The following is an 18,809-nucleotide window of genomic DNA, read 5'->3' as shown; positions in this document are numbered from 1 at the left end:
TTGGGCAAAGGAAGACTATAAAATGTTATTGTGGTCTCCTATAATGTTTTTCCATGTGTCTTACGAAAATGTACAATATGCTGTTGCTGTTACCCAAAAAAATTTTATTCTATAGTTCTTACTGAAAAGAATCTATGTATCAAATGAACGTATGACAGTCCAACAAAGAAATTATTCCTCTAAGTGCAGTTGTGGTGGAAAACTTGAAATGTAAGAGATTGGAGTAAAAAATACTAAGCCAACTCCAATATCTCAAGAAACAACTGCTACGCAGGAAAACTGTAAGAACATGGTGTTGCTGATGTGCAGCAGGGCCTACAAATTACTTTAGATACAGTATATGTGCGTACTTTAATAAATATATAATCCTAATTTCCCTTTAGGTATATTTTTTTGGGTAGTGTTTAACAGTATGCATACAAAATACACGCAGATTGCTTATCGTAATGCCCAAGTCTGATTAAAGATCTCTCATTGTGAATGACAAAAAAATTAATTTGATCTTTGTAGCATAGTCTAAATTGTGCATATTGTTTTGTCAAAGACGATTCTTAGTTCTGGTAAATCCCATATCGAAGTCATTCATGTATTTTTTGAAAACCAAAACTAGGGACTATAAGTTAACACAGGGTTACTTTGGTAGTTCTACACATTACTTGGATGAGATTACCTGTTTGATGTGTAGAGTAACACTATGCATACAAAGATACATGCTTATTGCTTGTCCTTACATGTACTGTAGGTCTGATTACAGATGTTTGTTATCGTTCAAACCAAAAATTATCTGTATTACTGATCGAAACACATAATATTTTCAGTGTAAAGCATACATGTAGCATTACTATTGTAACTTAATTGTTCTATAGCAGAAAAAATACACACGGCTTACATATTGATTGATACTGCTGGTGCAGGGAGTGACAGTGTGCCTACAATGGCAAGCGTGGTGTACGCAGCCTCTTTAGCAGATTTGTTACATCTTCTAAGTATTCCAGTAACAAAACACGCTACTAATGTCACGTATAGCAATACACATTAGTTTACATCATACTTCAAACATGAGAGACATTCAAGATGAGTAAACGTTTTGGATATTCCCACTTAAGTAATATTACACTAAGTTATATATGTACTTAGAAAAGCAGTACACAGGGGAAGTAATCAGAATCTACACCAGACGCTGTGGGGCTTTAATGTAAGTACTCTATGTAAGAGAGAGATGAGATCACTTTAATAAACATATCACACTAAAAATTTTCTCCACTTTCTATAAAAGCGCCAAATTATTTCTATAAAAGCACCAAATTATTAAGATGTCGACATTAAGTGTTAAAAATATTTCTGATTGGGTTGAACTCAAAATCAGCGACTTTGTGCCAAAAGCAAATAATTCTGTGTCAAAAACAATTCGTATAACATTTCTGTTAGGACCTTTTATCGTATTCTCAGTTCCAGAATTGCGACAATTTACTCCACACATCGCTATGTTACAGTACACTTAGCAATTTACTATGCTGGCAGCAGAGTCTTAATTTGAACACCTTAGGGTTACATACTCCCATCAAAAATAACAAATGCTTTCATTGCTGCTGAAGGTTGCAGTGTAGCTGTAAAGTTACACTGTAAGTGTCAGTGTAATACATGCTCTCGTACACTGCTAAATTTCCTCTCTAACACCGTAACCTCCAGATGTAAGACATTCATATGATATCAAACGTTTAATGAAGACAGAGTATCAATCAAAACACTGATTTAGTTCGTGCTACGTGCTATCGTCCAGTTGCACCTGCAGAAAAGGTAATTAAAACTAGCACCAGAACTGTGGAGCACAGAAAAGGCTTATCTGTGAGTGATAGTTTCTTAGATCTCGCGTGGGTGAGTTGATGGAGAGTAAGGTCGTCGTGCCACAGGTCCTCTGATCAAACCCCACTAATGACGGTTTGTTTTAACTGTTTACGCGTGAAACTGTTATATGTGAAAACATTTTCCTGGCATATAAAAGACTTTGCGGAGTTTGTAGCAATGTTCTTTTGGCAGTCTGCTTTTGCTTCGTTAGCTGAAAGTAGCAAATCTGTGTTGTACATTTGTATAGGTAGGTATTGTGTTCTGTGGAACATGTACGACAGAACAGACACCACTTGTGATGAAGCAACTAATGCATCTGCAGTTTCACAGAATGCATTTGTAGTTACACAGAATAAATATAAACAATCGGAACAGTAGAATATAGAAACAATTGCATCACATGTGTGGAAGTATTAATAGTCCCATATAACACTTCAACACATCACCAGAAAAAAAAAATTCCTCATTGGGAAATTAACCCAGGACTCTTGGTACGACGATCAACGCTCTACCAACTTTCCGAAGGAAGCTATACTTATTAATTACTCACTGTTACGCTTCTCACGTTCTTTAAAGTTCTGGTGTTACTTTTAATTAATATTGACGCCCGTTTTGCTGGACGGCAGTACATAATACGAAGTAAGTCGGAGTTTTGGTTGATACTCCATCGACATACAACTTTTGGTACCGATCTGAGTGTCTGACATCTAGAGGTTTGGGCGTAAGAAGTTGTTTTAGGGTGGAGCGTAGCAGTATATATACAAAATAGAAGAATTAACAGTCGTAAAATATCTAGATTTAAGCATACGGAGCAACCTAAAATGGATTACCTATATAAAAAGAAAATGTATATAAAAGCATTGCTATAAGAGAGGTGTTGTGCATCACATCAAGGTTTACTGCTGAAAAAAGTCTGGGACATTATGTTCTAGGCAACATAGTACTATATCCCACAACTGTCTCATGAAATGACAAAAATGACAAAATCCGAGAAATTAGACCTAATTGAGAGGTTTCTTTCCTTACATGGTCATTTGAAAATGGAGCAAAGATGAGGCTTGAGTGATGGAAGTTCACTCCCTAAAACACCATGAGGCGGCATCATCTGGGATAGGAAATTTGCAGTCATTTAACCATTATCTACACGTTACATCCTCGAAGGTCAAGGTCATCTCTGCATCTCAAGGGTATCATTTCTCCTATACATGATGGGAAGGGGGATACAATATTACACTACATTTAGTCGAAATGAAACACTTAAAATGCACATAATACCACTTTTTTGATCAGTTGTCTGTTGGTGTGTATATTAATAATATGTAAAAAGAACAGTTTTGTGGATATGTGGTAATATGATTCTTTATAACATAACTTTTTTCTACTACCAGTCATGATTTTCTTTTTGAAACATGGTGTCTGTCTTGACTGGTTAGAGATGACTGTGATGCATTCTACACTGTCTTCTTTGCACACAAGTTCTTGAAATTTAACGTTGTTGACAAGACCTACATCATCTTCCTCCTATGGAATCCTATTAAAGTTGCTACAAAACAGGTGAAGGGTCCATAGAACTACCGCTGACGTCATCCTTAGCCTAAATTGCACTTGCAGACAAAAAGGGTTTGATCTTTGTAGCAAAGTAAGACATCGTAATACCATTTATAATGTTAATAGGAGAAACCAGATCAGGAATTCCAGATGTGCACGCCAACAACTCTCACTCTGATCTCTGCACCAGACAAATGGTCACCATCCTATGCACATATCACCTAGAGACTGTAAATTTGTCAACTAGCTAGACTTTGTTCCATGGTCTTGGAAAAAACGTATGGCAGCCATCAGCCCACTACAAGCAGCCAAGAGGGAAGCAAGTTCGGATATGTGCGCTATTCGAATTAATTTTGTAATTGGACATTGTTTTTTGTGTTATCCACAGTTTTCAAAGCATCAGCTTTCGTTGCCACTGTTTGGCAGATGGCGAAAGCATGCACAAATGGGAGTGGTGACTATGAGTCAGATTACACCCCCAGAGTTGCATGTGAAACATCAACATCTCGCTGGATTCTTCCTACACCTGTTGGCATCCTTCCTCACGCTTGAGGGACGTGGGATGGACGTCCACTGTGTACCTCTTGGCAGTCAGACTATGGCTACTCTGGACGAACACTGTAGAACCCAGTGCAGCATGGTGTGTCTCCTGTGAGCAGACAGCATGAGTGGCAATGTTTTAAACAACTAAAAATATGCAAGTGCATACTGCTCCCATTTCCTGCCTCAAATACAAACAGCAATGTTAATTATCTGAGAGCCACACAGATTTCAGGAATCAACTGTACAGTTTTTAATGTAGATCAAGTGGGCTAGTTATGACAACTACATAAGTCATATCAGAGGGCATCTCATCATTTGAACTTAGAATAAGCGGATTTTTAAAATTTCCCACTATTTTTACCCTGGGGTTTTTGTCATAATGTTGGGTTTACATTGGACAGCTGTATTCGATAATGACATCATAGTGGGTCATAAATTATACTAATTAAGGAAAGACAAAGACATTCTACAACCATATTGCATCATGAAGCATTGTAATAAAGACAAGGGTGAAATAAACACAGAGGCACCCATGTTTGATTGACAGACCGTGTCATACACTTGCATGTCAGAAACTAGTATACTATGTTATCTTTGTTAGACCTCATAATTTTTAAATGTGGTGCCATACCACACTATGTATCTGGGGTAGTTGTTTTAACATTCAAGATATCTTATATTTTTTGAATTTCACGCCGTTTTATACTTAGCACTGTGTCTGGGATACCTTGTGTGCGGTTTTCAATGTGATACTGGTATACATGTTACCTGTTTTCAGTTAAAAATCATTCTTACTAGTTAAAAGTACATTACTGAATACATTTGTTACAATTCAGCAGGGTATGCCGGTTGACTGGCCACCCATCTGCATGTCCCACTCAGTTAGTCTGCCACTAGGCATGTTTAGATCGACTTGTATGCATTTCTCACGGCTGATGTAAGCAAATAAATGTGATGGAAATAAAATTTTTATATTACAGATACATATTACATATACATAAATAGGAAACTGTTAACAATGTGGTGACAAAAGAAACTGACGATAAATTAGATGAAAAAATTAAGGAAGTACAGTTAGCTGCAAAAAAGACACGTTTATAGTGCAGAAGATTGTATCAGTTCAATGTAATTAACATTTGTGAGACATGAAAGTTAGTGACAAAAAAGGGCCTATGAGATACTACTTATATGTAGACGAAATTATCGATAGTATTGATGAATCAGCTTATGTGGCCATTGGTCATTCAGATCAAGACAGATTTAAAACTAAAAGTTCATGAAAATATGGAATCGTAACAGTAGAGATGGCAAATATTAATTTTTTATGTGGGGAACTTGTCCATATAAAAAGAATATGAAAAGAACAGGTCTTGGTTTGAAACCTTTACTTCATTCAGAAATGAACATTCATTGTCAAACTGATCTGATAAACATGGAAACATAAGAAGATCTTGGATTTTATAATGGTGTATCAGGACCACTTGACAAAATATGTATGACTATATTGTATTAAACAATATAATTGCTTTTAATTTCATTCAATACTTAATTCCTTTGGATTAAATTATTACCTCCAACAAGTTGCCCCTAGATAAAAATTGCTTTATCTAATGTTCAAAGTTAAATCTAGTTGATTTAAAATTCAAACATTGTATATATATAAATTCTAGTTATAACCAGAAAAGCCTAGTTGTAAAAAGGTGTTCAGTATAGACTAGTTTTAACTAGAGAATACGTGTTCCAATGAAACACCAGTTTTGACTGCAACATATGTATGTTTTCTTTTAATTTATCACAATATTTACACTTTAGCATCATAGGGATGACCTTGGGTTGACTCATACAACTCTTTATACATCCAACATCTTGGTGACCCTTTGACCTACCACTAGTTTTTATTATAATGCAATAGTATTGGCCATATTGGATCCACAATCTTACAAAAATCTGATAAACATCAGGCAGTCCTTGTTACCTCCTAAAGCCAATAGAACAAGCCACAATTTCCATTTTTCATTTTCCTACCAATTATGTCTCATCCAATTGGCCTAGAAGGGACAAGAACAGGAATGAGCTGACCTTGAGCTAGGAGGATATCTGGCACCAATGCAGACTTTCCTCAGAGTGGTGCAGCTACACTATTAATGCTTTTTGGTTGAAATGGGGTCAACTTCTTTGATTGCTATGAGACAAAAATGTATCTTACCAGAAAGCTATATTCACTAACATTATATTTGCAGGTTATTCCATTCAATCTTCATATGTATGATTCCCATATTTAAATTATCTCAGCAATTTTGCAATTATAAGCCTACTTCTTCGGATTTTAGTTAACCAAAGTATCCATATCAGTGTCTAGGTAAAGAGTTGCACAGGTTGTGTTATAATTAACAGGGAAAACCACAACTGATGAGATACTATAACAGAAGAAGGGACATTGCACTTAACGGGAAAATGCAGACAACACATTTGAGGAGTAATTGAGTTCAATGTGAAATACTGTCCTAGTGGGTACAAATCTATTAGAAATGTAAAAATCGGAGTTCTGACCCCGTCAGTTAGTTTCAAACTTCACCCAAGGTCCGTTTTTGGTGAATTTGATACATCGAAACACATTTCAGAGTGTTACTTTACAGGAATTATAGAGGGAGTGCCAATCAATATTGAACGAACTAAATATTTAACAGAAAACTAAATCCTCATCTTCCTCTTATACTGATTTCTTAGAAAAGAAGTACAGTTCTGTAATCGTAGTCACATGTGTAATGTTTCATACTTAATCTGTGATATGGAGCTAATTTGTCATCTTCCTGATGTCGCAATTTTCACTCAGATCAATGTACGTATTTTACGAGGCACGTTAATTTAATATCGTAATTCTGAAATTTCTTTTTTTCAGCTATCCCATAGCACTAGCCATAATGTCTTCTGGGCAAGCAGATTTGAAACCAATGATATCACACTGCTTTAAATTAGAAGACGCTAAAAGAGCATTTGATACTGTCCAGTGCCCGAAAGAGAACCCTGTAAAAGTCATCGTCCAGTGTAATGAGAAAAAATAAACAAAGCAACGCACAATTCACTATCTTAAAATTCCATGTGCTTTGTGGCAGTTTCAAATTAGTTTAAATTTTAGTGAAAGAAGGCACTGAAAACAATAAAAGTATATGTACAGATGTAGAGTTTCTGTTTCATTTCGTGTCTTTCATCTGAACAGTATTAAATTGTGCATCACCGAGAAAACGTAAAACATCTGTGCAATTTTCTTCAGTGGATCTTATCATTCATTTTGTGCATTCAACAATGTGCAGGTGCTTGCCTATTTGCACATCTGTGTAGCTAAACATTTCAGACAAGAAGAGCGTTTATTACTGATGCAAACATAAAGCCAGGAGAAAACCTGAACTTCCTTACGGACAGTGCAGCTATTTATACAAACATCGAACATTGCAGAACTGTGGATTTTATACAAACATCGAATTTTCTAGAATGTACAAACAGTACAAATATAAAATATTTGAAGAACATTTCAGAGGTAGGCTTTGAACTGGTGACCTACAGTACGGCAACCAGCAGTGCTAATCACTCTACCGCCCTGTGCGCTTGGTAGCTTGCGACAGTATACAGGGTGAACTATAACTACATGGACACCTTCTAAGTATTTTGGTATGAGGGACCTACGATCTCTGGCGTCTCGTTAAAAATTATTGCATTTCGTTTGGTTTCTCGCTCCAGTTGGCCTTGCGTCTGTATTGCATTGAAAGTTGCGCACAACAGAGCAAATGTCGACGGTATGCGCTGTGTACCTTGTTTGGAAACAAAGTTGTTCCATTCACAAACGTTACTAGCTCTTCATAACGGTAATTCCCGCTTTGGTCTACGCCCTCAAGCTTACATGTAGCACTACTTTGTCGTGTCTCGGGTTTCTTTTTCCAGCGACGTCGTGTGTTGACAGTGATACACAGCAACAGGTATAGATTTAGTGACGAACAGTAGGCCTCGTGTATGGGTTCACAGAATGGGGGGCGGCACTACGGTGCGATGCTGAGATATTCCTGCAGAAACGGGAACCTCATTACAGTATTTTTGCATCCGAATATAGGCGCCTATGAGAAAGCGGGTCCTTGCCTTTTAGAATGATTGCAGGAACAAAGCTGATTGGGGTAACAAACAGAGTACACTATTACTCTGTAACGAGTTGCCGGAGACAGTGTGTCCCCTACGCCAAAGTGCACAGAAGGTATCTCTGAACAACCTATGAAAGTTTGTCTGTGCTTAGGTTTATTATTTACGTACTTACAGATCTACTTGGACAAGCATAAGACAAGTCATCGGCCGTGGCCTTATAGTAGTACCTGCTTGATGTGATTTGGGAAGCTACGGAAAATATAAATCAGGGTAACCAGACGGAGGACGGAGCCTCTATGCTTCAAAATACGAGGTGAGTCTACTTACAATAGCGGAACCTTAGTTTATCTGAAATGTAGAGCACGGTTACGCGTAGAAGTTACTTAATAACACAAAAAACTAGTGCTACACCGTTCTTTTTTCACTACTAATCACTGCACGCACTATGCACACGCCAATTTGTAATGTAACAATGCTACACAAACTATGAGCTGACATCATAACCACAACCACAATGTTTGCTTCCCGTTTGTTTGCTGGTAAACTGAGTCAGCATCCCTTCACAATGAGCTCAGGAAGAGTAAACGTGTTAGCATTATACATATCAGAGCTTTGAGACTAAGTTTATCGAGAAAAAATAGTATTATAGCGTAAAAGTGGTAGGAGAAACAACAGAAATGTTACGTTATTATTATTATTTACTTGTTTTATATTGCCAAGCGAGGTGGCGCAATGGTTAGCACATTGGACTCGCATTCGGGAGGACTACAAAACCCGCGTCCGATAAACCATATTTAGATATTCCGTGAGTTCCATTTATCGCTAAAGACAAATAACGGGATGATTTCGCCTCCCCCCCCTCCCCAAAAAAAAAAGCGCAGCCGATTTCCTTCCACATTCTTTCGTAATCTGGGTTTTGGCTCTGTCTCTAATTACTGCGCTGTCGATGGGACAGTTATCTCGAAGCTTTCTCCTTTCCTTCCTTCCTTGTGCTACCTTTTTACCAAACTTCTACTTTGCTGATGGGATTTTTTAGGACTTCTGACGTTAGTTACAGATTTCTTATACACTTCCAAAAACGGAGAATAGTTGCTGTCGATTTAATTCTTGCATCCATGAAATCAGTCCCCAAATCCATTATGGTTATCTCTATGCCTACATGTCATGTCATCAGTGCCATATTTATGATATAAAGACCCCTAGGCTGACTCTTCCATGTAGAAATTTAATGATAAGGAACTCATAAAAAACAGGATTTTTGGACAATTTTCGTATTAAAAACCTATAACGTTACTTTAAACATATATTATTTAATTGTGTAAAACTTTTGATTTAATGTACTGAGAGACTAAAATAACAAAAAACTGTAGTCATTACTGAAGTGGCCCACACTGGCCTCAGTAGTGAAGAACTTACAGGTAGACGATAAACAGTAAGTTTACTAATAACAACATTAATTTACCTCTCTCCATCCTTGATGATTTACCAACAAGAACAAAAAACAGGTTACCAGTCAAAGTGTCTCTCTCAATTCACACTTACAGTAGGCTATGCAAAAAGTTCAACAGTTCGCCTAGAAGGGCTAGTTCACTGTCTATCTGATGAAGTCTATGTCTCAAAGACCACAAGGTGAGATGACTGTCTCTGAACGAACATACTAAATGCAGGATGGCCGAGTGTCAAGAGGACAAGTCTCAGCGTAGCAAGGACGAACCCTGGTGGCAGCTCCAAGTCGCACAGGTGGTGGCATTCCCAGGCTGGCGAGCTGGTTTCCAACTGCCAGACACTGACCGAGTGACAGCTTAAATACTGGGGACGGGGGCGGATTAGTTGGTCGCTAATTATTTGCAGCCACTTGATATGGCAGAAGCAAATAGGTACAAGCTAGCTGGTCCTCCTTGGAGCGATGGCGTCCTGAGTTGCCTTCCATAACACGCCTTGTATTACTGTAATTGTCATATGGCTGTCCACTGTTTGGGCTCTCTTTGTAGCCTTTTGCTCTCGTGTGAAGGCAATGTTACGTTGGTGGGCTATCTGCCCAGACATAGCAGTTAATGTATTAAATGCAAATTATTAACGGTATTATGAAGTATATTTAAAAATAATTGAGATCCTTTCAATACAAAATTCAGTATTTCAGCGTAAAAATAATATTTGAGCTATAAGTGAACATGATTTTTTAGGCATATGCAAGATAACTAAAGGATTGTAACACCAAAAGAATTAGTTACGTTAATTTCAAATACAAATCATTCCTACACAATAAGCCTTAAACTAGTCCGCCCCCAGTAGCTGAGGGACGCTGGCACGGTAGCTCAGCGTGTTCGGTCAGATAGCCGGTTGGCCTCTGTAATAAAAAACTGAGTGAAAGGATCAACATCGAACTTGAAAGGATGTCATGTGACGTCCGCAACGACCAAACATAATGATCAAATACGAAAAAACTGAAAAGAAAGTGGTCAGTGAGACAGAATGTCAATCCTAAGAGCCCAGGTTCGATTCCCGGTTGGGTCGGAGATTTTCTCCGCTCAGGGACTGGGTGTTGTGTTGTCCTAATCATCATCATTTCATCCCCATCGAAGCGCAAGTCGCCGAAGTGACGTCAAATCGGAAGACTTGCGCTTGGCGAATGGTCTACCCGACGGGAGGCCCTAGTCACACGACATTATTATTATTGTTATTATAGCCTTAAACTGAAAGTTTTATATAATCTAAGTGGCTAATTGCCTTGCATCTATACTTCGAACTACTGAAGCTAGTTGTAAAATCCGCATAATGGATTCAGCTCTCACAATGATGTCAGTGTGATGTTGACCAATTTTTGAAATGTTTTCAGTCGGTTTTAATGTAACTGTTTTGAACAATAAATGTTTTTTTATTTAAATACGTTCGTATGTGGATTTTTAATTACACTTTCTCGCTGGAACACTCGTGGGGGTTATCTTTTCTACAGAACTGTCCAGTAACTAATATAGAATCAGAATATAAAGACCCCTCAGACCAGAATAATTAATCAACACCGAGAAATGAATGCGTATCAGTACCAGTAGCCGTCGACTTACGAGCAGGATCCCCATGAGACCAAACTCAGTTATATGCACTTGGAAGATTACACAGAGAGTAGTGGTTAGTCCACGAGTCAAGCTGCGTAGTGGCTGTACCTGTAGAGCAGGATCCCCATGAGACCAAACTCAGTTATATGCACTTGGAAGATTACACAGAGAGTAGTGGTTAGTCCACGAGTCAAGCTGCGTAGTGGCTGTACCTGTAGAGCAGGATCCCCATGAGACCAAACTCAGTTATATGCACTTGGAAGATTACACAGAGAGTAGTGGTTAGTCCACGAGTCAAGCTGCGTAGTGGCTGTACCTGTAGAGCGTCCTGCACGCTCCGGCTGTTCTGTAATCTTTCTAACACAATTTTAAAGAGACTGTTCGCTTAAGAAGTTTGATTAGTTTGCATTTTATAGCACCGATCACCAGCTTCACGATGAACTATCATTTTGTTAATGGTCGCAGTTATTGTGCTATTTTGAAATTAAGTAACACAGTGCACGAAATTCGAATAGATTGCAGTGAGAAATAGAAGCTACCATGAGTTTATGTTCGGTGCAGGTCAGAGCATATCTGTACATTGCTGAATATGAAACGCAGCTAATATATTGAATTTTTGTGTATGCTTGTGAGGTTATCTGTGTGTACCTCCAGTCTCGCAAAAACAGACTACATGTGCACACTCACATCCACTCGCATGTGGAAACAATACCACAGAAGTGAAATATTCATAAAGCCCTGGCATCTCGCGAATGGTTCGAGATATAGCAACGAGTTTCTGGAAAATGATAGCACGCAAAGAGGACAGTACTTTTCCATGTGACTCCTATGTGGAAACTTCTTATTTACCTCGATATACAAGTAAAGATTTTTTCGACGGAGTAATATAATTTTTAAGAATTTTTTTTAGATGATGATATTTTTTTGCACATTACTATTCTTCACACTGCTTCAAGCCACATCGTGCTGGCCTCTGCTAGGTAGGTAACCTGCTTGCTTTGTGTGCAAACCCTCAGGGTAGGTGGACACAGTCCTGCATCGCCGTCATTTGTCAGCTATTATTTTCCTTTCAGCTTAGTTACTGCATTCTATGTCGTTCATGGCTTACATCGGTACTTATGCGGGTATATAGGCTGGTTTCTGCAATTATTCCCTTCCAACATTCAATATTATCTACTCTTCATATTCATTTGGCATTTATGTCCTTTGAGCATCGCAGGACATCTTCATTCCTTATTCTATCTGTACATTCCTAATTTCAGAGGCTTCTGACAGTTTAGTTTCTATTTTCCTAAAGGTCCATGATTCGTGCCCAAAATGCACTCTCAAGATTTATATTTTTCTGGTTTAGCGTATGTGTTTTTTTAAATTTTTATTAAGTAATCCTTGCTACTACGCCTTTTTCATACCCTTCTTCTTTATCTGTTGTACTTCAGATATAGCAGAAGGTATCAACCTCTCCAAGACTGTATTGCTCAAGTCCAAGATTTTACATCCAGTACATCCACCAGCTATGCATAACATGATTTTTGCTATTTTGTTAGTATTTATGTTATAAAGCACTGCGGTATCAAAACCTAAAGTTTCTGCTGGAAACAGAAGTGAATTAATCAAAACTGTCACTTCTAACTTTTTCAGTCCCGAGGTATCATACATGATATCTCCAGGTTTTATTTTTTTTCTCCGGCACATACACAGCTAAAGCGTTTGTCACCTGTGCTGTCATATGTAATACACATCCCACTTGTTCATCCAACTGCCGAGTACCACAAGGTATCAGCACTGATATAAAACTTAGTATTCTGCAGCTGCATAGCGATTCTCGGCGAAATAACGTAAAGGTATATCTTTTTCTAATTACAAATGTTTTCGATTGCCATAACCACTTATTAGAACTGTTCAGCCATCCCTCAGATAACAGCTAACTATAAAATAATGTTACAAAGGATTTATAAGATTTAAACTTTGCCAACTTTTTTTACGTCCTGAGAAGCGGGCTATATTTTTTTTAGCTTCGTTATCAGGTTTGACTGTCATATTCAAAACAACAAGTCAAAATGTCGCACAGAAGACTGCAAAAGGCCTTTCCTTTGTACGGTGTGAGCAGGGCTAGGCGGTCCTTTCTTTCGCCAGTGTCAGAAATTGCTTTACATATTCCCCAAAAAATTGAATTAAAATAGGTAAGTAATATTGACTAATACTGATCCACATGGTTACACCACAAAAAGCAAAAAAACTTCGAAAGATTTTTCTGAGGTAAAGCTTTAAGTATTTCGAACTGTTTTCTTACAACTATTGAAAATTTTGATACCAAGTGTGTATTTTCACTTACGTGAAACCTGCAGCAAAAATGAGAAATATCTGTAATGTATATGACTGATTTTGTTTGTAATAAAGCAACAAAAAACAGCAAACTTTTGTGTTCAACTGTCCTGCTTAATACCTGAGGTATAAATGACACCATCTATAAAAAATTCGCTATGGCTTTCAAAAAGGTTTCGAAGGTAATTCATTGATAACTAGCATAACTAGCATAACCGGAGCCCACTTGTGCTTTTAATATGTGCTCAGTACTGAAGAGGCTAATATGTAGATTACTTCCAGAAAAATCTCCTGTTTCATATGTTTCTTAGAGAAGACCGCGTCAAAGTAAACATTGTTACCAGTGTGGCCATCGAGAGAAGATTATGCAAGAGGAGGCAAGAGTCTAAAATAGTTATTTTTCACATGACTGATTAGCTAAGTTCGAAAATGTTTCGTGCTTTGAGAACTTAATTGGAGACGAAGTAAACAAAACGTATCGTATCACAAATTTTTGATATAGTTAGAATATTTTTACGACCAGGATTCTTATCCCCCGTTATATGGCAGTGAGTGGGCCATCATTCCTTGTAGACATGGTGGACCGTATGCTGAGATACACCAGTCGGGCAAAATCATACGGAGTGTAGTCATGGGTATGTCAAAATATGTTCCTGTCATTCTGTCATCTTCACATCGATCCACATTTTTGCGCTAGTTCCCTACAAACTCTGGCGCATACGCACACTACTTCACTGCGATGTCTTACGCCAATGGTGGAGTGCGAAATTATCACACGCTGGCAATTCTTTACCATATACAGCACCCCCAAGCTAACAGTGCGCCCTTTTAAGGGCAGTAGTGGCCGCAACACTTACGTAGACCATATATTAGGCAAAAGACAGATGGGAAAAAGTTGAATTTCATAAATGCGGACGTGTTGATTCTGGAGTGCTATTCTGACAGTCATATCTTTGAACTCTCATGTCATACAAGAACCTTTTTACAGTACCTAGCAAAAAAAAGTGAAACTACCAGAAAGGTAGGAGGAAATGAACAGAAAAACCTTGGATTGAGAGCATATGTGGTGCTACTTGAGTGATTACAAAATCGATTTAAAATTACAAAAAAAAAAAAAATCTTGGCAGCGTGTGATATACTGCGCCGCTAGAGGCGCCCATGGTAAAAAACAGTGTATTAATAAACCAAGAACCTAAAGTCTCCTTCCTGGAGTTAATATTACGAAGGGCGTCTTATAAGTAACACAAGGCATTTTTTTCTGAAAGCGGGTTGGTTTTATTCAGGATTCCAATAAACCATATTATTCCCCACGTAATTTTTTAATTTAATCTCTGTTCAGTGCGAAGGACTTACGGCACCTTACTGAAAGGGGCTGTACTCGACTCGGCGACAACACAGACAACGTCTTGCTGCATCAATAACCTCCGCATCATCCACTTTCTGCGTCCTGCGGAGTGCATCCCCATTGGACCAAACAGATGGAAGTCGGAAGGTGGGAGATCTGTGCTGTAGAGTAGACGAGGAAGAAGAATCCCTTGAAGTTTTTTTGAGATCCTCTCATGTGCGCAGACTTGTATGATGCCTTGTATTGTCATGGAGAAGGAGAAGTTCGTTTGCATTTCTTTAGCTTCCTGAGGGTAGTGCAATACACTTCAGAGCTGCTCATTGCACCACAAGAGACGACATCAAACAGAACAACCCCCTCTGAATCCCAGAAGACCGTCGTCATGACCTTACCGATTGAGGGCGGGACTTTGAAACTTTCATTCAGAGGTGAGGTGGTGTGGCACCACTCCATGGATTGCCGTTTTGTTTTCGTTGCGAAGTGACCAAACCATGTTGCATCGCCTGAGATGATGCTCGACAAAAATTGTCACGATCAACCTCGTAACGCGCAATCAGTTCCGCACGGAAGGTTGTTTGTCATTCTTTACTGTCTTGCGTTAGGTGGCGAGGAATCTAGCGGACACACAGCTTTGAGTACACCAATTGGTGGACGAGTGTGTTAGCGCTACCAACAGAGACGTCCAGTTGAAAAGCGAGGTGTTTGATTGTCATTCGTTGACCACCTCAAATGAGAGTGTCTGCACATTCCTACGTTGTAGGAGTCACAGCTGTATGCAGCTGGCCGGGGGTGGAATATTGGACAGGTTTGTGTGACTTTGTTGTGATGATGACAAACGTCTCGCCCAACATTTCACTATGCTTGTGTCCACTGTCACGTCTGCACAGACATTGTTAAAGCGCCTACGAATACCTTCTATGCTCCGGTTTTCCGTCAAATGAAACTCAACCATAGCTCTCTACTTTTAATCCACCTGCGTTATAGGCGCCATTTTGCAGGCTACATATAGCGCTGCCACCTATCGGAACTTCATGAAACTATAGGGCCTGAGGCGGGAATAAGTGATGATGTCCCACAAGAAATTCCGCATTTTTTCAACCCAATGTGGCCGAAAAAAACGTTGCATTACTTATTGAACGCCCCTCGTAAATATAAAAATGAACAGTGCGTCATTTAACCTGGTTATCACCAAAAGCCACAATATGAGCTACTTTTGCTAAAGTACAGCCGAATTACAAAGTTTAATTTCTTGATTCACTAATGAATAGAAAATTCACTAAAACATAAGAGCGACAGCACTGTGCCAATGTCCACTCAAGTCAATGCCGAAGAGGCCATGTCTCAGCGAGGTCAGACAATGACTCTGGCTGCTCCATGTAGCGGAGGCTTCTGGTCTGATTATAGGCATCTAAGAACTGGAGACTCAGTGGTTCCTATGTTAGACTCTGATTAATGAACTGCTACTATAGTCGGCGCAAGGCACAGAGCTCTTGCTAGGACTGAACTGGTCTCGCACTACTGCGCACTGGCATATTTTCAGCCACGTGATCCCTCTGACGCAAGCAGGTTCTTGATGTCAACGACCTCTCATGTTGCTCCTCCTGCTACCTGCTGGCCAGGTGTATGTGTGAAACTTTCTGGCTAACGACTACTACTGCACCTTATGTGGCTTTCTACACAGACTACCCCTGGCCACTGGTGTACGACTGGTTGCTATGTGAGGGGGAACAGGGCCCCAATGTAGGATTCCTCCTTCCTCTCCCCCCCCCCCCCCCCCCCCCCCCCATGGATGAGAGGTTTCAGCTTATCCTGGACTCCCATTAGGTGATTCTCTCTCTGACCTACGGAATTGGTGACCAGGAGAGCCCCATCTACCAGGAGCCACATGGTTGGCTGTGGTGCTCCCTGGTTATTGCTGTCAATGTTTCTGGGTTTTGAGGCATTCGACTCTAGAACAAAAAATTGTGGAACATGTCCAGTCTGGGAGGATAGCATCCTGTGAGAGTGCAGGTGATTTATGTGTTATGGATATCTGGAGCCATCCGAGAGTTCCGCTTTGACCACAGCCCTACCAAATAGGTGCGTAACACGAGCTGGCGCCCAATGGTGGCGGCCCTTGGAGCAGATAAGGACTTAGACTACATCCAGTAGAGATTTTCCGTGATGGTTGGTATGCTGAGAGGGGGGGGGGGGGGGGAAGATGGTAGGACGGATAATAGAAAGTTTCGAATGATATGGAATGCCATGCAGTTCTTCGGCTGGTCTAGAGCCCTCTTGCGGAGAAGAGTGGTAGTAGGCCAAGAATAATGTAAGCGCTTCATCGGCCACCATATGTGGTGCTGGTGCAACATAGCCAATTGCGTTTTGAATGTGCGCACAGACCTCTCTGTGAGACCATTAGGAGTATGATGTAACTTTGGTGTATGAATTAGTGTGATGCCGTTCTCTGTACGGAAGGTGCCACATTCTGCAGAAATAAGTTGGTGGTCATTGTCTTTAGCGACCGTTGCAGGGAGCCCTCTGAGGAAAAAAGAATGCGAGAAAGTGCTTGAACTGTCTTCACCGACGACGTCGAAGACATTTGTGGTATGTAGAGAAAACCACTACCTGCAACAATGACGACTAGCCACTTGTACATCAAGTGGTGGCACGCGAAATACAGATGGAAGTGGCACCTTGTGTCCAGCTGAGGAAAATATTGACGAGTGGGGGCTGCCTGTTCGCTTTGACAACACACTTATGATACTTCCGTATTATGCAATATCATTACCAGTACCTCGCCAATGGACGTTTGAAGAGTCAGTCGTTTGGTGTGAACTATTCTCCAATAACCTTCATTAAGAAGCTTCAGTACGTGCTGTTGAAGGGCTTGTAGAATGAGTACTTACGCGCGACCATTGTCTCCTTGAAGCAAGAGAAGGATATTGATGATGGCTAATTCATTCCAATTATATCGGTATGCTCAAATGTCCAAGTGTCCTAGAGCTTTGTAGTCTGTCCACTTCAGGATGTGCTGCTTGAGGGCTTGTGGAACGACCACTAGGTGAGACCATGGTTTCCTTGAAGCAAGAGGGCGCTGTTGACAATTCCAATGATACCGGTATGCTTGTATGTTCAGGTGTCCTAGAGATTTGTGCTCTTTTGGTCAACCCTGGCCCACTAACTTCATTACTTCCCAGATGACTGGGTTATCTGAAGACCAGGAGGCACTGACTGCTGAATTCAATGAGAACCTGGCCACCACCTCTGTTGCTATGGGGTCAGTACGAAAACAGACTGCCCCTGCTGAGTCGAACTACAGGTCTTGTCCATGAGGCGGCGTTGATAAGATATCGGTATTGGCATGTTGTGCTGTGGGTTAGTATTGAATGGATTAGTGGTATCCTGAAAGGATCAGTGCCCAATGCTGGTGGTGGCTTGCTGTCTTGTCTTATCACATACAGTTCCACTTGACATTTTTGTGCATATGCTGATGAAATGGTTCTGCTGTGTCTGCTGCATGAGAAATGAATTTTCAATAATAGTCAAGGTGACCAAACAATTACTACTTGAGTTATGTAATATCCTTGGGGATTGCTAATTTCTGAACCGCCTTGATGTAGTGTGAGGTGAGTTGTAGTCCTGAGTCACTGAACACATGGCCTATATCTTCCACAGATGACACGAAGAAATCGTATTTATCGTCGTTACACTTCAAACTCGCCTGCTGGAGCACAACGAATACAGAGTCTAAATTGGTGGCCATATCTTGTGCATTTTTTCCTACAATAATAACATTGTCCAAGTAGCATCCCTAACACGTACCAGATAAGGTGTTATAAGTAACTTTGAAACGTAACAGACGTGCTAGCAATTCCAAAGTAGGGCCTTTTATACTGGAAAAGACCAAATCACCGGATATCCACCGTAATACTGATTTTGTGGATAAATGGCTACACCAATGCGCATATCCCTGGATGTATCTGCCGCTATCCACAGTAATAACTGAATTGTGGTCAAAAGTTTGAAACGTTTCTTTTCTCCTT

The 18,809-nt window shown here is 39.8% G+C and overlaps 1 protein-coding gene across 1 annotated transcript in view; it reads left to right on the top strand.

The window, feature by feature from the left end:
* Positions 1-18,098, top strand: part of LOC126417008 (sorbitol dehydrogenase-like) — a gene marked incomplete at its 5' end in the record, with an annotated part of 140,326 nt that extends 122,228 nt beyond the window's left edge. Inside the window, one exon of the mRNA XM_050084896.1 lies at positions 17,903-18,098. Coding sequence (XP_049940853.1) covers positions 17,903-18,098 — 196 coding nt within the window. The remainder of the gene's footprint in view (positions 1-17,902) is intronic.
* Positions 18,099-18,809: the final 711 nt, after the last annotated feature.

Source organism: Schistocerca serialis, chromosome 8 (assembly GCF_023864345.2).
Source record: "Schistocerca serialis cubense isolate TAMUIC-IGC-003099 chromosome 8, iqSchSeri2.2, whole genome shotgun sequence".
NCBI classification, from domain to species: Eukaryota; Metazoa; Arthropoda; class Insecta; order Orthoptera; family Acrididae; genus Schistocerca; species Schistocerca serialis.
The sequence above is the reverse complement of the archived record's forward strand: the minus strand, read 5'-3'. Positions and strand labels throughout refer to the sequence as shown.